The following is a 20,481-nucleotide window of genomic DNA, read 5'->3' as shown; positions in this document are numbered from 1 at the left end:
CCCTGAGTCATCAGGGAACTGAGGTGGAACAAACAACACCAAGAAAGCTCTGCCATAAACAGAGTGTGAGTTTCCTGACTCTTCCTCCCCTCCCCTGCTGTAAACAGCTCTCTGCCTTCCATTGGAGACAACCCTGTTGCCATACCTGGTATCCAGACTGAGCTGGTAATGGGATAGCTGCATGTTTTAACCCACAGGACCACCCTGATCTGGGTTGGGTTGATGGGCAGCTTCAAAGTTGTTGTCTTCTATAGATTTCAGCATCAATGAAGGGAGTGCATTGTGTGTCCTCAGCCTGTGTTTGCCTCACACAGGGGAACACATTTCCTCCCATGCAGACTTAGCAAAACATGTCATGAGAAAATGAAAAAGCCTTAGTGAGGTTACGGCAGTGAAGCAAACAAATGTCCTGTTCTTGCCGGGGGTGGATTAACTTTTGGAATTGCCTTCAGAAAATTGATGCTCAGTTGGCCTTGCTGAGACTTGGGACCCTGGCACTCATCCTGCCAGCTGGGGACACCTCTCACGTCTGCTTTTCTTCTCTTTTACTGATAGACTGAGAAAAGCTCGTTGGCCTTTATTACACTTGAGCTTCTCAGTGGTGGCAGACAAGGGCATTTGTTGTCTTGCTCATGCCCTCTAGTGTCACACACAATGGGCAGGAACACTTCCAGACGTCTCACGCTTTGTCAGGTTCCCAGTGCTACAAAATCTTGCTAATCCTGTAGTTTGAAATCAGAACTGTTGCATGAGAAGATTGGGCGAGAGCAGAGCTATTTGCTGAAATCCATGTACATCGATACAGCAGCAAACAGGAGTGAGAACAATGTAGAATCACTTAGGTGAGGAAAGACCTTTAAGATCATCAAGTCCATCTGTAGTCTTCTCCTCCAGCACTGAACTGCAGATACAGCTTTTCTGTCCCTTCTATAAATCCAAAGCTCTTTGTCCCTGGTCTGCAGACCCTCACTCAGCCAGCGAGATGAGTGGTCACCCACCTCACCCTGGAGGCCATCAAGCACTGGAGATGGAAATGGTGGTGGAGAACGAGAGCAGTGTCCTTTTGTGGTGTCAGCAAGAAAAGATCTGGGAAAGATCTGCCCCTGCTCTTGAGTGTGCTTTGTAGCCAGTGTCCCTTCCTGTTCTAACCTTGAAACTTCAGGTTAGCTGCTCCTGCTTGCTTTTTTTTGAGCCTGTTTGGCACATTCCCTTCACTTCTTTGCTCCCAAAGGATCTCTTTTCTCACTGTGTCTTTGCCTGAGTGCCAAAGGTCCATGTGATGCTGAGGTCCCACCTTCAGTCATCTCCACAGGGTTTCCAGCCTGACACCCACCTCATCAGCCTATTTCTTGTCTTCCAAACATCATAACCTGCCCTGGGAGGGAAGAAAAGACAGATTCACAGGGTGACTTAGAGTAACCCTTCTGAAGAGCAGTGAGCTCAGGATATCTGGAAGAGTGATTCTCCTGTTTTGTTCATTTGGAACTTGCAGATCACAGGCAGCTTTGCTCATAGGGATGCCCATCCTTGCAGCCATGGGGCAGAAGTCTCTTACCAGCAGCTGATGGCTCTCAGGGCATGCAGGTGGCCCTGGGGGATGTGGATGGCTCTGGGAGACACAAATGGCTCAAGGGGGAATCCAATGCCTCTGGCAGGATGTGGATGGCTCTGAGGGAATGTGTGTGGCTCAGGGAGCATATGGATAGCTCTGGGGGGATGCAGATGGCTCTGAGGAGATGGGGTTAGCCAGACAGAGCTGATGTTGCCTGAGCACAGAGACAGAGCAGGGTCCTCACTGCCATACCCACTCTGCTCTCAGGTGGGAATGACTGACAACATGGGGCATATGTGCAACCTACAGCTTTTGGGATGTGCTGGTCCTGCTGCAGCAGGGTGTGGAGCAAGTGAGGGACCCCTGCCTGCCAAGCAGAGTGAGCTCTGGCAAGTGGATTTTCACATGGGCAGCAGGATAGATCTTGTGGCTGTGCTTGACCCCTCATCAGCCACGATGCTTGGAGGCAGAGATGTCACCAAAAGGCAGAAGGGCTCTGGGCTCCTTTAGCCCTTGCAAACCCTGGTTTGGGTAAGCCCTGGGCTGGGTAAGCCCTGGAGCAGGTGGTGGTGTGCATGGATGGGGAGGAGGAGAGGGAGCACTGAGTGCCAGCCTGAGACATGTGGCTGTCCCCAAAGTGGGCATGTCACACATGTGTCCTCTGGGATCACACAGTTCCTCCCTCCAGACCTTCTTTATGCAAGGTGTGGTCTGTACTCACACATGCAAACAGTGTGAAGCTGTGTCAGGGGAGGTTTAGGTTGGGTGTCAGGAAAAGGCTGTTCCCCCAGAGGGTGCTGGGCACTGGAATAGGCTTCCCAGGAAAGTGGTCACAGCCCCAAGCCTGACAGAGTTCAAGGAGTGCTTGAACACTCTCAGGAACAGGATGGGATTCTTGGGACCTGGATTCGATGATCCTTTTGGGTCTCTTCCAACTGTTCATCTTCTGTGATTCTGTGCTCTTACAGAGCACTGCTCCCAAATTCCCATGCAGAGCAGCTCTGCAGCTTCCTGGCTGGAAAGAGGCCACCTAATTTGGGAATCTCTATTCCAGCAGCACCCAGGGATGTCCCCACCCTCTCAGCTTGTGAAATCCCAGTGCAGTCACCAACTGTAGGTGCTCAGGGCAGGGAATGCCTGCCGTGGTTTGCTGTTGATGTGTTGCTTGTCCCTTGATGGGAGGGTAGGACACTATCCTTGACGTGCAAGCTGGGATGGGGGGACATTGAATTTTATGGCTCTGATGCCACCTCCACTTTCCTTACAGCAGTCTGGGCGTCTTGGGGATGGATGTTAGGAAGGAGCAGCAGTGGTTTTGTGTGTATCCTACAGTCCCTGGGATTCCTGTCACCAATGAATGCTGCTTCTGACCTGGAAGTGGCGCAGAAGCCACCAGGGCAGCTGATTGATGCTCTCTGCGTTGTGGAGCAGTCAGACAGCCCCAGTAATTCTCTCAGACCCCTTGGCAGTCTCCTCTCTCTGGGAGGTTTTGTTGATGAATGGACCCTTCTAGAGCTGGGTGTGTTTTTCCAGCTGCCCTGGTGCCTGTGGGATACAGGCACAGACCACAGCAAGCTGTGGTCACTCAGTGCCTGGGAGCTTGGTGCTCTCCCGAGGGAAGCTTTGCTTTTCCCATCACCTGATGGGTTCCTCTCTGCACTTTGTATCACCCCTGGAGCCATCAGAGGGGACTGAGGGCTCTGTCTGGGAGCCAGGGATGTTCCTCAGCACCTCCACTATTAACTGACATCTGTTAAGGGCCTTTGGAGTAATTCCCTTCTCATCCCAACACCACCATTCCCCAACCTTCTCTCAAAAAATCACTAAAATCACATTTGTGATGTTTCCCTGAGCATCTTCATGCAGCAAGAAGCCCCTGGAGAGAATCCCCTTCCCGTTGCTCATCCTTTGAATCTGTGCAACCCCAGGCTTTGGGATGTAGAGGAATGGAAAGAGATGAGCTCTCCTTCCCCCCACCATCACACAGCATCTGCAGAGAAGTGGCAGGAGGGCACGGAGGAGGGATGGGAGTGCTGTGGTTTGGTTTCATCTCCAGTCTCCTTCCCCACTGCACTGGGACTTGCTGTGTTCTCCTGACTCAGTAACACACTGCTATTTAATTAACTTTTGACTTCTGGTTTAAAGGAGCAGTGCACAAAATAGTTATTTACTTCATTTGGAGATTCTTTTATTCGTTACCATAATTATAGCTTCCTCCCCCTTTTTTTCTTTTTTTTTTCCTTTTTTTTTCTTTTTTTTCCTTTTTTTTTTTGATATTTTAATTAGTAGGGGAAGGGAGGGAGGGAGGGGGAATATTTGCTGCTCTCCTTGTGGTTATCACATCTTTCGAATTACTAAAAGAGGCTGGGATAATAGGTCTGGTGATTATATATAGGCACCATCTGCTCTGTGGCTGCTTCCTATCAAAGTGCAGTTAGGAGAGTGCAAGGAGGATATTTTCTCTCCAGCTATATTAAGACTGTTTCCATCTCGGCTCCAAAGCAAAGCTCTCTGCATGCAAATGGATCAAATGCGCTGTAATCAATGGCTCAGTTTTGGCAGCCTTGAAGCTGTTTTCTGGGGGTTTTTTTGTTGTTTTTTTTTCCCTGAATTTTGTTTTATTTTCCCAAGTTTTGCTGTTCCCATCCGTTATGCAATTTTATTTCAGGCTGGTTGCTCTGATTTGATGTTTCCTTGTAACCATAGTCCCCCCTGTTTGCTGAGCAATGCGGTCTCGTGTTAGCTGGCGCAGGGATCTGTGCCATAACTCGAATGCGAGGCAATATCTGAGCAATCAGGAATGTTTTGGAGGATGATGAAGGCAGATTTTTAGGATGCATCTGTTGTGGGTATGTAGAGGAGGTGGAAAGCTGAGCTGAGCTAATTTGGAGCAGTAATGGGAAAGAATTCATATTTGGTTTATACCAGCCGTGGTTGTCCCGTTGCTGTTGGGGATTGGTGAGGAGAATGGCAGGGCTCAGGATTTGGGAGTCACAGAATTTTAGAATTCCAGGCTGATTTGTGTTGGAAGGGACCTTAAAGAACATCCAGTTCCACCCCTTGCCACGGGCAGAGACAACTTCCACTATCCCAGGTTGCTCCAAGCCCTGTCCAGCCTAGACTGGAACACTTCCAGAGATCCAGGGGCAGCCACAGCTTCTCTGGGCACCCTGTGCCAGGGCCTGCCCACCCCCCCAGCCAGAAATTCCTTCCCAAAATCAAATTTGACCCTGTCCTCTGTCAGTGAGAAGCCATTCCCCCTGTCATGGATTGTCCCATATTTTGCATCTTTTCATGGGGGGAGCTGGATACTGTGTTTGCCTCTTGGCGGCCTTGGAGACCCAGGAGGCTTCTCTTTTCTCCTGGAAAAGAAAGAAATCTTACCACTGGTAATATTTTTTGCTTTTGAAAGAGAAGGAGTAAGACATGGCCAGCCCAGATGGAAGGGGAAGGTGCTCGGGATGGGATATGTGAGTTGCCAAGAGGTGGAGGCCAGAGGAAGGTTGAAGCACTGAGAAATTTGTCTTGCAAAATTTGTGCCATGGTGCCTACAAGAGAGGGGGACTAGGTGGCTTTTTTGAATGTGTGAAAGTGGCCAAAAAGAGATAAGGGAGGAGAAAATCCAAAATGAGTTGGCAAGGGTGGAAAAGGCTACAGGTCTGTTTCAGTCTGGGTGATGACAGTGGCATGGACATCACCTGAGACTCTCATTGTCCTCGTGTATTTTGTCACTGCTAAAGGCACTCTGCCTGCCTGCTCTCCCTCATGGCTTTCTAATGACTCTGGGGATTATTGGATCCCAGTTTCTTGGGGCAATTCCAGAGGTTTGGCATTCACCCCTTTCACTTGTTTGGTTTAGAGCCCTTCATTTCTCACTCCCAGTTTTCCACAGGTTGCACATTGCTGTGTGAAGGATGCACATCCTCCAGGCTGAACTCCTGATATGGTTGTAAAAGTGGTGGAAGGGTTTCTCCATCTGGAATGTGGTAGAAGCTGATGCTGTTGGAAGTCTCAGCAGGGAGATGCTCCTCAGACCAGGGACTGAGGCAGTGTGGAGCCCTGGCTGCTGTTTAAGCAAAGAAAATGTTTTTGGACATCGCTTTTGGGTGGAAAAGGACATTGGGAAGGAGAGTTTCTGCATCCCAGTGCTGTTTATCTGGCTTCATTCGTGAGCAGGGGAGGAATTTCTCCCAGGAGCTCATAGCAAAAGCTATTTTCTGGGATAATTAGGGAGGCTTGGTTCAGCACAGCAGCATTTGATATTAATGGACGAGGATTCCCCAGAGGCAAACAGTGATTTTCTGTAGTTTGTATATAAGTTTAGAAGAAAAAATGCATTTATTGGCTGGACACTGGGGCATTGTGTTCACCCCAAGAGACTCGTGGTTTAGGGCAGCACCTCTTTGCAACATACCCCTAATCCTCCATCCCTACCCATTCCCACCTCCCTGAGCCACCATTCCATGCATTCTTTTGTCTGTGAGTTAAATCTTGGTTGGATTTACATCTATTCTGTCTTGCTCCCACCTTGCTGGATGCTCTAGTGGGAAACAAGGACCTGTCAGTACTTAGAAGGGGCTCATTAGGGGTTTCTTACATGGGCTGATAGTGATAGGACAAGGGGGAAATCCTTACATTTATAGTAAGTTTTAAAACTTATTTAAAATAAGTTTTAAATTAAAACAGGGGAGATTTAGATTAATTTCAAGAAGAAATTCTTGGCTGTGAGGGTGGTGAGGCCCTGGCAGAGGGTGCCCACAGAAGCTGTGTCTGCCCCATCCCTGGAAGTGTTCCAGGCCAGGCTGGACAGGGCTTGGAGCAACCTGGGCTAGTGAAAGGTGTCCCTACCATAGCAGTGGGTGGAACTGGATGTTCTTTAAGGTCTCTCCCAACCCAAATCATCCCAGGATTCTGTGAAGGAGCTTGAAAGCAGCTCCTGAGCTCCTGCTGCTCGGTGAGACGAGCTGGGCTTCCTTCCAGAAACGCATCCCGTCGGATTGCTGGAGCCACCAGGGTCTGCATTTACACATCTTGAGATGCAGCCCCGCTCCTGCTGCCACACAAATGAGTAAATAACAGCCACAGCAGCTCCTGCTGGAGCCAAACAGCAGGCCCACGTGTGTTTGTGCCATGCAGGGAATTTCAAAAGCCCCTGTGAGGGTTCCTTCCCTGCTGAGCCTGGATGGGGCCTCGCATGCACTGCTCAGAGAGAGCAGCAACAAAGGGGTTATTGTTTCTCTGTCCAGTTTCTTCAACAGGAAACTGTGTTTAAAAACACCATTTCTTAAAAAAGGTTTGCTTGACAGTCTTTTCTGCAGTCTGTGCTTCTTCCCATTTCTCTGCTCGAGGCAGCACTCTGATTGTATGGGGTTTTTTCCTGATGTAGGGGTCAATACCACTAATTTCCTAGTATCACTATTCTCCTTTTCCCCTGTGGCTTCTTGCATTTAGGACCCTGAGTTTCACCCCTCATGGTTCAGAGGCCAGGACATGGATTATCCAGCTCCTACAAACACAGTTGAAGTCACAGAACACAGATTAAAGAAAAAAAAAAAGGCACAAAGAGGCTCCAAGGGTTAGGGGATGTTGAGTTGAAAAATGTTCCATCAGTTCTGCTCTGGCTGTGCTGGAGCTGCCTGGGGCAGCGTGGGGAGCGGGTGAATGAGGTGCCCAGGAAGGAGGCTGGGTGCCAGCTGGGCAGTGTGACCCACTGGCAGCTCTTTCCAAGGCTTCTGGGAAAAGAAAAGTTGGAAAAGCCCTGGGCATTGGTCTGCCAGCATGGGGAAACCTTCCTGGAGGAGAGGATGTGTCGTGACTGGGATAGCAAGGAGGAGGCAGAGGGGAGGACTGAGTTGAACTTGGGGTTTGCTTTGTGAGCGGGATGCTCAATGTTCCCTCTCCAGGCTGCACAAAACCTTGTGTGGATTAGAAACATCCCCACTTTTTGGGGTCAGGCTGCTGTTCCAGGTACCAACAGACCAGGGAAGGAGTTGTATGTGATCAGATGCTGCCTGAGGATGCACCATAAACAACTTTGCAGCCAAAAAGTGCCATCTTTAGACAATAAATAAATAAATAAATGAAAATAAAAAGTTCCAAAGAGCTCAGTATGCACTTTACAGTGCTTTTTCCTTTATGCAAGCAGAGGGAAGATGTTACTTGGAATTGTAACCTGATGTGTTGACCCTGTGCTGGACCTTTGGGTATCAGGGGCATGGTAGGGACTGGAGACATTCTGAATACTCCCAGTGGTGGGTTTGGTTCTCACTGGAAATTTTCACACGTGTCTCCTTTCAAGGACTTTTGCAGCACTCTAAACCAGATTTCATGAAGGGCAGAGGGAGAGTGAGCACCTTGTCAGCTGTCCCAAGCTGTGTGGAGGAAGGTCTGCCTGCAGAGCCCAATTTCTCAGCTCTAATTACAGGAATGGGTGGCTTTTCCCTTCTCAGGCTGAAAAAAAATTGGCCCAAAACCCTGAGAAACCACAACACAAATGTCTGACGCTGTTCCACATGGTCCTCAGCGAACAAAAACCCTCTTGAAATCAGCCCTTGCCTCCCAAAATAGGCAGCACCACTTCAAAAGGGAAGAGAGGGGGAGGAAAAAAAATCCCAAACCCAAGGCTTCAGGGGGTGAGAGCACTTGCAGCCTCAGAGTTTCTATAAGTGTGTTGTGGTGCCTGCCAGCCCAGCCAGGGTTTGGTCTGAGATAAATCCAGATTTGTCTGGGGTCGCACAGGGATGCTCCCAGCATGGTCAGGAGCTGCTTCCTGTCATGGGAGCTTTGTTGCCCTCACTCCCTCTCCATCCTCTACTGTTTTGGTTTTTTTTACCTGGGAATATTACCCTGAGCTTGATCCCAGTCTGGAAATCATGGAGAGGTTTCTTGCAAGGAAAACTGGGCTGGTGTGGGCTGAGCACAGCCCTCAGAGCCGAGCAAAGGGGCAACACCAGCCCACTTATTCCAGAGAAAACCAGGATCTGCTCCAACCCCTGTCCCACTGGACACCAGTTTGGAAGGAGCTGGACCAGGCAGTGCCTGTGTAAAGACTTGCAGCACCTAAAGGGCAGGAAAACACTTCTAAACCAGAAGTGGGGCACGCTTAAAAGCCATAGGGGATCCGTGTGCCAGCGTGGGATGCCCTTTGGAGCTGTGGTTTCCCCTCTTTGTTTGCCCAGCTCGCAGCACTCACAGAGGCAGCCCTGCCCACCCACCTCCTGGGAGCTTATCTTGGCCCAGAATAACATTTTAGATTTCCTTTTTAAATGAAAGCTTAATATTTTTGTAGTAAAAGAAAAGGAGGCATGAGTTTAAGGTGATCAACTCACACTTGGTTTTCTTCTGCTGAAGTTAAAGCCCACGTGGACCGTTCATTTTAGCCAGGAGCAGCCCTGGATTCACCTTGGACCATCCAAAAAGCACACAGAATGGTCAAATTCGGGTCAGGACCGACAATAAACTGACATTTTGGAAATAATTAGCTGCATCCTCTTATTTCAAGGAGTTGAGGGCATGGCCACAGGCAGCAACATTAACAAATATTATTAATAAATATAATAAATATGGGCATTTATTAATCCCCTGGGGGATTACAGAGTAAAAGAGGGGTGCCATCCCAGGATTCTCAGCATTTTTAGAGCTGATGGAAATAGGTTAGAGGGTTTGCAATAAACCACATTATTAGCAATAAAAAGCAGACCCTAAAGTTAGGCCAGTCCTAAGAGCCCTTAAATCATCTCAATCTGGTCCCCAGAGTGGCTGGGGGTGGTTTCAGAGAGCTGGGGACTTGCAGCATCCTTTGCAGAGGGATTATCCCTGCTGCATCTCAGGGGGTTGTGTGAACTGACTCACAGCTCAGCAAAAATCTGCCTTAGGAAAACGTGTTCTCTTGGACCCAGCATTCTGTTATCTCGGGGAAAGAAATGGAACTGATTTTTGTCTGGTGCACTGGATGGTTTCTAATTGTCCCTGGCCATCCTTTGGAGTTCATTATTCTCCTTCAGCCGACACCAGCTTCTAATTAGGGGACATAAAATTAAGATGGAAGAGCAGCAGTTTGCAGGGGTATTGCTGCTCGTGAAGGAATCTGGGCTGGATTTATGCCAAAAATCCCCTCTTGTGTGCAGGGTGGTGCAAGCACTGCTGGGTACCAGTGTCTGCACACACCCTGTAAGGGCTGGATTAGCAGAGCCTTCACCTCCTGAAAGGGGACAATTAACCTCAGTCCTCCTTACCCCTTCTCCTGCACGTCTCCTTCATCTGAGGGGCACAAATATTTCCTAAATCAGTGTTTTTCCTACAACAAATTCAGAGTGAATTCTCTCCCCATGGCAGAGTGGCATAGCTGGGTGCAGCAGGCACAGAAAGGCTCTGGGTGATGTGGAGCCAATGCTCAGCCCTGGTGATGCATTTTAACCAATTTATCCTTTTTTTTTTCCCTATAATTCCCCCTATATTTGGGGGGTTTTAAATCCTAAATATATTTTTCTCCTGGAGGGTGATGTGGCATCTGCAGATGATGTTTTGGGGGTACAATTGCAAAGCCAAGAGCTGAAAAAGCTTGCCCAAGACCTTCTGAAATCCATCTATTTCCCCATCCTGAGGCATCACATCACAGCTTTAGGAAGCATAACACTGCTCTGGAAGCAATCTCAGGATCTCATTGACATCCTTTTCTGCCAAGAGACTTCTGGAAGATGTTTGTGTAGTTTTTAAATGGGAAGGGAATAAATTCTTCCCCAAAAGCCACCCCAGTGCTTCTCTGCAGAGCATGGTGTTAGTGTTATGTATTGGCACAAGAAAACCCTTTCAGAAGTAGGAATTATTTAAACATTACAGAAATCCACAGGTTTTTTGGCCTCATCCAGCAGCTGCCTGTGGTACCAGCTGCTTTTTGCAGGTGGTTAATAAATGCAAATGTGCTCTGGTGTTTTTCTTTCCCCTCCTTTTGTAACCCCACTACTGCCTCATTTTCATGCCTCTCCTGGTCAGCAAGATGGCTTTGATGGTGGGTTTTCCCCCAGGCTTGAGCTGGGAATTAAGCCTGGCTTAACCTTTGCAGCACAGTGCACCTGGCTGGGGGTTTTCCACCAAGACTCGTTTATATTAAATAATAACATGGAGAGGAGTCTGAGTGGTTTTGGTGAACTGCTGTAAATGCAAAAAGGGGATTAAGGAGCTTTAGGGCTTTGGTGCTTTAGATGGAAAAGCCACGAGAACAATGAATTTTCCCCCAGGTTTTGTACAGTTTAAAATTTTGGTTTGGAAAGAAAAATTGAAAAGTGTTTGCTTCTCTTTCTTATAGGCTGAAAGGTCATTCTAATCCTTCTGCCCTCAGGTTTTCCTGGAGCAGGGAAATTTTCCCTGGTTTGCATCCCAAGTCTGTATGTTAAATTACATACACTGTGTTTATGGTTAGACCAGTAGTTTAGTGACTCTGAGTGATGGAATTTGAATTTTGTTAAGCAAACAGAACAATCTTGTAATGCTTTTTTCAGTACTTAAAACAGAGATAGTCCTTGGAAGTGTTTAAGGGCAGGTTGGACAGGGCTTGGAGCAACCTGGTCTAGTGGAATGTGTCCCTGCTCATGGCAGGGGGTTAGAATGAGATCTGTAAGGTCCTTTCCAGCACAAACCATCCCATGATGCTGTCATTTTAGTAGGACTCAACAAGGCTGAGACATTCCTATGGATGAGAAGTACCCTGGCAGTGATTTTGGGAGATGTGTAAGTGCTCCTGCTTCAGGGCACAAGCCAGGCCCTTACCTAAAGGGAGACAGAGCTGTTTCCCTTGGATCTCTGTGAGGACATCCCCATCCTGGGGATTTTTACACTCCAGAACTGCTCAATTGATGTTTTTTTCCCTAGAGATGAAATCCACACAACACCTTCCCAACGTGGCTTGTGTGACCCCATCTCCTTGCAGGTACTCCCATCCTTTTTGCTTCCCAGGAGGCAAAGCAGAGAGCTCAGGGTAGGGCTCAGGGGTGCTGCAAAGCCATCAGCCAGGCACCATGGCCAACCACACCACCACACATTTTATAATTTCATTTGATTTTTTTTTTGTTTTGTTTTGTTTTTTTATCAGGGGACTCTGCTGCATCCCGGGCCGCGAGGGGGGAATAACCTCTTTGATTTTATTTTTTTTTTTTCAGTTCTCTCAGGCCAGACACACCACAGCCCTTTGAAACGCTCTGTGTCCCTTACCCCACCCATGAATGTGCCAAACCAACCTCTAGGACATGGATGGATGTCTCATGAGGACTTACGAGCTAGAGGACCCCAGTGCATCCCTTCCGATCATGCCCCCCTGTCTCCACAAAGCAGTGTAGCCTCTTCGGGAAGTGGTGGGAGTGAACATTTAGAAGATCAGCCTTCTGCTCGTAACACATTCCAGGAGGAAGGGAGTGGGATGAAAGGTGAGTGACAAACCAGACCCCGACCCCCCAGCACCCAGAGGCAGGAGGGGCTCTCGCTTGCCGGATCCTCGTGGCCTTTTCTTCCCTGTTTAGGAATTGAGGTTTAGGGGAATGCCTTGGGTTTTCTTTTTTAAGTAGCAGCTGGTCCTGATCTGACATCTTACACTCGGGTGCCGGTGGGCTGGTTTTGCCCCAAAATCCTGTGAGCTGCCAGCTTTCCAAAAAGCTGGATTTTTTCCATTGCCTGTGGTGCTCTTTTTTGTCTTTTTTTTTTCTTTTTTTATGACAGTGAAAAATATCTTAGAGCGAGCTTAGCAAGCCATGTGTGTTTTACCATTGCAGTGTTTGGTACCCACCAAGTATTTGGGGAAGTATTGGCTTGGGATTCTTGTTTGCAGTGAATTTAACCTGTGTGTTTCAGGTGGTTTTCCTGTTATACCTACATTTCACAGAGGTTTTGGCAATGAATCTATGTGATTCAGGTGGTAAACAAGGCAGAAATGAACCCCACTTGCTGCAGTCAAAGATGCAGAGCAAACTTCAGGCTGAGGAGGAATAAACAGCCAAAAACTGGGCAAACACACAGACTATGTGTTCCTGGGAACAGACTGAAAATGCCCCTGCAGCTCTCAGACTGATTTAAACAACTCCAATTTGTATTAATGCAAAGCAGCTTGATTGTGTGCAAACCAGTGGTGTATCAGAATAGGGAGAAAACTGTATTTTTTAATAGTCACAAGGTCTGATTTCAGTCTAATTACAGACAAATTGAGATATGGATACATCTGTGTGATGTGGGACTGTGTTTGGCTTGGCTCTGGATGGCTTTGACGTGCATGAAATAAGTGCATGAAAAACCCCTCATGGTTCTAGGGAATGTAAGAGGCAGGTCGGGTCCTGCAGTCTGTCTGGCCAGGGAGAACTTTTTGGGAGCAAGTGTTTCTAGGGGAGGGCTGTTTAACACTACATTTCTCCAGGTTTCTGCAGAAGGAGCTGGGGAGGAGACCATGGGGAGCTTGGCTCCCTATGATCCACAGCCTGGGATCTGTGTGGATAGGAACTTCCCAGTGCTGTGCAATCAACCTGTGTGGCCAAATCCACAAAACCCAGAGGCTGTCCACGAGCAATGATCAATTAAATAACCCCCACATACTAACACATCCCCTTGCTGCTGCCTGCAGCTGGGATGTGTCCACCTTTCCTCGGGCTGTGCCTTCCCAGACTTCCAAACATGATTCCCCCATTGCTGACTCAGCCAAATGGCTTTTGTCCCCCTGTCCAGGGACGTGCAGAACAGATGTTCACAACCTCTGGTGTCTGTGCCTGCCATGTTCTCCCCCTCAGCTGGGTTTTCTTCAGTGAAGCATTCCACTGCCTTCCCAGATGATGTTTTCTAAACTTGGGGCTGTTCCTGCTTCTCTCTGCCATGGTTTTTTTCCAAAAAAATCCGTGTTTTATTGAAGGTGTGTTGCCCAAAAACTGGACTTGGAAGCAGAGCAGAGGCTTGTTTGCCTCCAGACAGCATTCCTGTGGTTGTGTCCTCATATAACAAAGCACCATGGGCTGCATATGACCCATTGTATCCCCACAGCTTTCCTGAAAAAACCGAGAGAGGACTGCCCGTTCCCTGCACTCGGATCGTGCCGTGTCCCGTTCCTACAGAAACGCTGCACAACTCGGTGCATTTTTATGGGGCTGCCTCGTATTCCATCCAGGCTGGCTGCTCCTGCCGCCAAGTCTGTTCTCTGAATTGCAGCCACGTCTCCCTGAGTGCCTGCAGGCTCTTGTGGCTGGGTGTCACCCCTGCTCCTGGTCAGCTGCTTCCTTCTGTACCACCCTCCAGGGCATCCAGGAGGATCTGGATGTGAGGGACCCATGGCAGATCCCCATCTGCCTTACCAGTTTATCTCCCCCAGTGTCACCTATTTCTTCCCTTTCTGTTTATCTTTATGGTCTCATGTCTCCCACTTCTTTTCTTTCCATCCATCTTCATGCTGAAGGGAAAATGCCCTTTGGCTTTATCCTAGCTCTTGGTTTCTCCAGGGGAAGATATGGATGCTTGGTTCTCCATGGAGCCCATCTGTCTGTCTGTCTGTCCCTTCCCATGTCCCTGCCCATGGCAGGGGGTTGGAATTAAATAATCTTTAAGGTCTCTTCCAACCCAAACCACTCCAGGATTCTGTGATTCCTGGGGCACAGCTTGGGGAGCATCAGGAGGAAGGTCTGGCTAGAGCCAGAGGTTTCTGCTGGGAGTATATCCAAGGTGTCCTGTGTGTAAATATGGCAGGGTGAGTTGTTTTCCTTCTAAATTTCCTGACAGCCGTGCCATGACTTTGCAATTAGCTCCTGGTAATTGCTGATTAAAGAGTAGCTCTGCAGGCAGGTGGTTCACCCATCCGTGGAGGGCATTGGGAAGTTTGACTTTCCAAGGACCATGAAATCACCTTGGATGTCCTTGCAGCTCCACCACACACAACACGCTCTCTCTGTCCTGGGGTGGCTTCTTCTCCCCAGCCTGCTCCCAGGATTGCCATCTCTGCTGGCAGGGAGGCTCTGGGACCATCACTCTCCCCAAAATTAAGGCATGATCCCAACAAAGAGCTGCTTCTGCAAAGGTTGGAGATGGGTTTCCTGCAGGGTTCAATGTCCATGTGAAGATGCATCTCTCTTCTGCAAGTATCCCCGTGGGCTTTGCCATTGGCATGGATGTGTGCCAAAGGCAGGTGTCCCATGGGAATGTGGGATCAGGGAGACTTTTAATGTGCTGTCACTAGAATGGTGTGGGTTTGTCTTGAAATTATGTTGAAATTTGAGTCTGTGCTGGAAATGGGGCTTGTTTTGCTAAGAGGTTTTTATTTATTTTAAAACAGAAATCAGCTTAAGAGGGTGCTAGTAGCAGACTTTGGGACTGTTGCATGTCAGAACTTTTGGAAGATGGTGAATTTTAGCCCATCTGTGCTCAGTAATTGCTTTCCCCCATGTTTGGTGTGGGGTTGATCTCCTATGCAGCACTTGAGGAATTTCACTGACACGTGAATCCCGATGTATGTCTGGGATGGAGAGTGTGAGAAAGATGCAGCATGCTGGAATTGTTTGCATCCTCGGTTTGGATGGGTTTGGGACCAGTCCAGGCAGCAGGAGGCTTCTGGCAGGTGTATGGGTTGCCTTAGGGAGCCAAACCAAGGGCCCTCCTGCCCTGTCCCTTCCCTTGGTTCAGGAAGAGGTCATGGACAATCCCTGGTTCACATGTGGTACTCAATAGTGTGGGACTTTCTGGATGGATGTCCCAGCATGGGAATGAGCTCCTGAGTGTCTCACTGGACAAGGACTGTGGACGAGGTGTTGCTGGGAGGAGAGCACATCAGCTGGGAAGGCTGTGGCAGGGCTGAATAAAGCAGGTCTCGATTTGGCAAAGTGTTTGAAGCCTTTACCAATGAAAAGTGTGCAGCACAGACACCTGCAGGGCCTCCCTCCCTGGTGGGGTGTCACCACAGACCCCCGAACCTGCAGAACCCTGCATACCTGCTTGTTGTCACGTTGCCTTCTCCGTGGAGGACACCTCATCATGGAGGTTTTGAATGTCGCAGAGGAAGGATTCCCCTCCCAGGTTCCTCACTGTGAAACCATGTTGATGTCAGGAGGATAAATGTACTTTTGGGTACCCCTCCAGCTGGGCATAGAGGTGCTGCACTGCAGGTAACAACTAGGAAGGAAAGTCATTTCAGTCAGTGCATTTTAGGTCCCCAGTCACCCTTTGAAGCAGGGTGTGGGGCCATCTTTGATGGCACATCATTTTTCCATCCCAAACCCATCTCTCTAGTGCTGTTTAAGCAGCCAGTTCCATTTTCAGCACATGCCACCATCCCTCATGCCATAAATCAGTGTCTACCATCCACAAAACAGCCCTTTGCTTGTCCTAAGCTCAGCCACTCCATGAGCTTCAGCAGTTCCCATGTTCCTGGGAAAACAGCAGAGAGGAGCTTGGTGTGCAGTGGCACAGTGCCAGCTCCCCATGGGCTAATTCCCAGGGGCTTTCCCACAGGAACTCAACTTCTGAGGATGTGTCCTCCTCCAGGGGCTGGTTCCATGTCCCACCCCCATCCACAGCCCTGTGTCCTCCTCCAGGGGTTGGTTCCTTTTCCCATCCACATCCACAGCCCTGTGTCCTCCTCCAGGGGCTGGTTCCATGTCCCACCCACATCCACAGCCCTGTGTCCTCCTCCAGGGGCTGGTTCCATGTCCCATCCACAGCCCTGTGTCCTCCCAAAGGTCCATGAAGCTCAGTGAGGTGTCCGTAGGGATGCCCCTCATGTCGGTGTTGATGCTGTTGCTCACAGTTGTGCCATTCCATGAATTCAAGGGAGCTCTCCTGTCCTTGCTTTGTGCTCCAGATGTCCCAGCCTGGCTGAAGAGCCTCCGGCTGCACAAGTACGCCGCCCTCTTCTCCCAGATGACGTACGAGGAGATGATGGCCCTCACCGAATGCCAGCTTGAGGCACAAGTACGTCCCACCTCACTTGGGGAGTGACAGCTTCCAAAGCCCCTTTCTGTGTGTCTTCCCATGGTTGGGAAGCAGAAAAAGGGAAATTGGGTCTTGGGGAGTAAAACAAATCTCACATTGTACCTGAAAAAAACCTTGTTCCTGTGTTCTTACTGGAATCCCATCACTGGAAGCTGTGCTTGGGGTTTTTTTTCCCAGCTGGGATTAAGTTCAGGAGTTTCAGGGGTGCAACCAACTCCCTTAAAGGCAGTGGGGCTTTGATGGCTGACTGACTTTGAAAATGCCATAGACGCATAGAATATTGCTGGTTGGGGTTGGAAATGACCTCAAAGATTATCTGGTTTCAGGTTCACCTCTGCATTATCCTTGGGATAAAGAGGAATGGGAACACCATTGCTTTCCATGTGTGAGGTGCACTAGGGAGAGACAGATTAGCTGGAAATCTCTATCCTCAGCAAGTCTCTGGGTGATTATCTATGTCCCCCACAAATCCCTGCACTCGAAAATGTAATTAATTTCTAGCAGCCCTTTCTGTTTAGGAGAGGAAGGGTTTGGGTTGAGCCAGCTGCCCTGTGGAAGTGTTAACATCAAGTTTTTTCCTGTTTTTGCAGAATGTTACCAAAGGTGCGAGACACAAAATAGTCATCAGTATCCAAAAGCTAAAAGAAAGACAAAACCTGCTCAAATCTCTAGAAGGGGTAAGTAGTCCACAAACATTTTTGTATTTCTTGTGTTTTTAAGAAGCCAGGAATTAATTCTGGGGTGAAATACTCTTTGCTTGCACATATTGTGGGGATCTGATGCAGGTTTTATTTCACAGAATTCCAGAATGGTTTGGGCTGGCAGGGACATTAAGGTCCCAACCCTCTGCCCTGGTGAGGGAGACACTTTCCACTAGACCACACAGCTCAAAGCTGTGCTTTTTAGAGTGGGTCCTAATGCATCTCACACAGCTGGCATGGATGTACCCTATAGCCCTGGCCAGCTCCAGGGTGCTCTGAAAGACTTGAACTTTCCTGGAACATCACATGGGCACCCTGCCCTCAGATAAAACACCAGACACCCACATCAGTGCCTGAGCAACATCTTGAATTTCCAAGGAGAATAAACAGAAACTTCTTTATCACTTTAGCAAAAGCTTAAATCCTGAAGAAAGGGCTTTTGGGGAAGTAGCAGCACCACAGCCTAGCTGGGAGCAGCTCACACAACCTCTCCCTATTTATTATCGCTGTATTATATTATATTTAATTGCACCATCTTCAAACAGCAACTTGCAGAGCCTCCCACTAGGGGCTTTTAAATACTTCTGTGGTGTGTTGCTATTTATTGGTGTTTTCCTTAGCTCACTGCTTCACTATTTATTTATAATATGGGCTTGTGCTCAGAGTATGGCAGGAGCTAATAAAGCCATATTTACCTCCGTTATTAATAATAACTATTAAATCCAAGAGCTGGATGGAGCTGGCTGCAGCCTTGTGTTTTCCAGGTGACTGCAGAGCCTCATCCTCCTCTTCTCCACTGGGATTTGGGAATCTGGTATTGATTGAGGGGTGCTGTGCAGGAGCTGGAGCCCAGCTCAGCTGGCACAGCCAGCCAGGCACGCTGGAAAATACAGGAGGAGAGTGGCAGGGACTGGTTTGGAGCCCTGTGGGGTGGCTTTGGGCTGTGGCACTGTGACCCTGTCCCACTTTGCTGGGGCTCAGAGTTGCCTGTGAGCTGCTTTCCCTGGGAGGAGACATCTCTGCTTTTCCAGGCTTCCCATCCAGGTTTTGCTAAACAAGAGCATGTGTGAGACTTGACGTTTCTGGGCAGTGTCTCACTGCTAAACACTGCTGCTTTCTTGGAAAGAGCTGCTCCACCCCTCTCTGTTAATTAGCTGGGCAGGATTGTCTCCCAGAAAAACAGTGCCCAGCAGACTGACACCAGATCTTTGTGAGAAATGGAGCTGAGACGTCCAAGAGTGAGCTGGGAATGCAGCAGGAATTAGAATCAACAACCGTTTCAGGGCTTGCACACATCCCATGTGCCCACTTAGTGTCCCTTCCTTCAGCACATCAGGATTCACTCCAAAAGTTGCCTCTTTTCCAAGCAGTGTCCCATGAGCCAGACCGTGCAGGATCCTGCAGTGAGCTGTTCTGGTCCAGGCTACATTAAAAACAAAATGCAGTTATTTCCCATCAGTGTGACCATAGAAATTGAGTTGTTGATGCACACCAGGAGCGAGGCTGGGGTACACCCAAATTCTCTCCCTCCTGGGTGGATCTGCCCCAGGATCTCCAAGTTTTCAGGTTTTGCTGTGGGAGTATCAGTTCACCTTGTGGTGTCCCCTTCTGTGGCTGAGCACAAACCACCTGCTCCCCTTGAAACCCTCCCAGTGCCCTCTGCATCCACTCTCCCAGCCCATCCCAGAGTGGACAGGGATGTCCCCACAGCTGCCACAGGCTTCTGCATCCTGGCGTGGTCCTGGGCTTTGAGATGATCTCAGAGCATGGGGATACCATAGCAAGCAGTTTTGGGGCAGAGCAGTTAATGGGAGCCAGGCTTGAAGGCGATGCTGGAAATGGGAAATGAGCCCATGTTAATGCAGGTCCAATGAAACAGAGATGAAATGTTGGGATTGTAGGATTGCTGGGGAACCAACAAGCATCTGCTTGCTGCTCTGGGCATTGAAATCTCCCAGGCTCAGTCACTTCCATGGACTTGCTATTTCCCTGATGGAAATGTGGAAACATTGAAGCTGGATTTGTTGGGTTTGGGTCCCGGTGGTTGATGGGGGCACATTTATCTCTGGGGATTCAGGTCTGAACACAACCATGGATAATCACAGTCCCTGCAGCACTCCCCTGATAAAAAGAAAAGATGAATGAAACATGGCTGTTGACTGGGATGCAGCAGGATGCTGAAGCAGGAGCAAAGCTGGGAATTCTCACAGGAGGGTCTGGTTTACAGCTGATGTCCCGTTGTCCCTGCAAAGACAAACCCTCCTCTCTCCCCTTCGCCCCGCAGGACATCCTGGAAGGCGGCAACTTGCGTGTCCCGCTGCAGGAGCTACACCAAATGATCCTCACCCCCATCAAAGCCTACTCTTCCCAAAACTCGAGCCCGGAGGAGCACAGCCGGGACGTGGACTCGCACCACCCCTCCTCCCTGCTGGGCTCGGACAGCCAAGGCTCGGACTGCAAGGACTCCGCGGCGGCCGGGATGCAGCAGCAGCATCTGCCGGGATGCGAGGGCGAGTCGGGAGGGGCCCCTTTGCCCGAGGGGGACCTGCCCGGGCAGTTCACCCGGGTGATGGGGAAAGGTGAGCAGCTGCCACTTGTCCCCCGTGACCTGGGGACGCAGCTCCAGGGAGGGCAGCTTTGGGGCAGGGCGTGTGCAGTGGGAGCCGCTTTCCCTGAGCTCCTGCTGGTCCCAGGCTGAGGGGTGATGGTTTTTTGAGGTCCTGGGGTTAGAGGTAAGAAGATAGGGCAGGTGGGTTGTGATTTTGGGGAGGGGCAGCAATGGCTCAAGCTGCCTGCCTGAGGTCCAAGGTGGACAGCATGCATGCCAAGCCCCAGGTCCAAGGTGGGAAGCATCCTCTCCCTGTCCCAGGTCAGAGGCAGAAATCACAACTTTTCCCAAGGTGAGGAGTGGAAGATGTCCTCTCTCTTCCCATCCAGAGCCCTGGGGGCCATCCCACTGATCCACAGGTGTGTTGAGCAGCATCCCGTGGACTTACTCTGCTTGGAGCAGGGCATGCATGGGCTGGACACAAACCATTTGGAGTGCAAATCAGTGGGTCCAAGCCCCTTTTATGCCCCAGTTTGGATGCAGGGCATGCATGGGCTGGACACAAACCATTTGGAGTGCAAATCAGTGGGTTCAAGCCCCTTTTATGCCCCAGTTTGGATGCAGGGCATCCAGAACACTCCGTTGCCATTCCATGTCGAGTGCAGGTGTGCAGCTTTGCATCAGGGATAACACAATGGGAGGTTACAGGAGCAAGCTGAGGTGGGGATCGACCTCCTGTG

General features: G+C 49.5%; 1 protein-coding gene across 3 annotated transcripts in view; it reads left to right on the top strand.

Annotated features, from left to right (window-relative positions):
* The window catches only part of SAMD4A (sterile alpha motif domain containing 4A), a 97,194-nt gene that overhangs the window by 67,792 nt on the left and 8,921 nt on the right, over nucleotides 1-20,481 (top strand). For 2 of the 3 annotated variants that reach the window (XR_003960953.4, XM_030275248.4), the window contains exons 4-7: nucleotides 11,707-11,970; nucleotides 16,362-16,471; nucleotides 17,083-17,169; nucleotides 19,478-19,772. Coding sequence is in view for 2 of the 3 variants with exons in the window: in XM_030275248.4 (XP_030131108.3) it covers nucleotides 11,707-11,970; nucleotides 16,362-16,471; nucleotides 17,083-17,169; nucleotides 19,478-19,772 (756 nt within the window). In the remaining variant the exon portion in view is untranslated. The remainder of the gene's footprint in view (nucleotides 1-11,706; nucleotides 11,971-16,361; nucleotides 16,472-17,082; nucleotides 17,170-19,477; nucleotides 19,773-20,481) is intronic. The other variant, XM_072930579.1, reaches the window with a different exon arrangement.

Source organism: Taeniopygia guttata, chromosome 5, assembly GCF_048771995.1.
Source record: "Taeniopygia guttata chromosome 5, bTaeGut7.mat, whole genome shotgun sequence".
Classification (NCBI taxonomy): domain Eukaryota; kingdom Metazoa; phylum Chordata; class Aves; order Passeriformes; family Estrildidae; genus Taeniopygia; species Taeniopygia guttata.
This window is presented reverse-complemented; position numbering and strand designations above follow the sequence as displayed.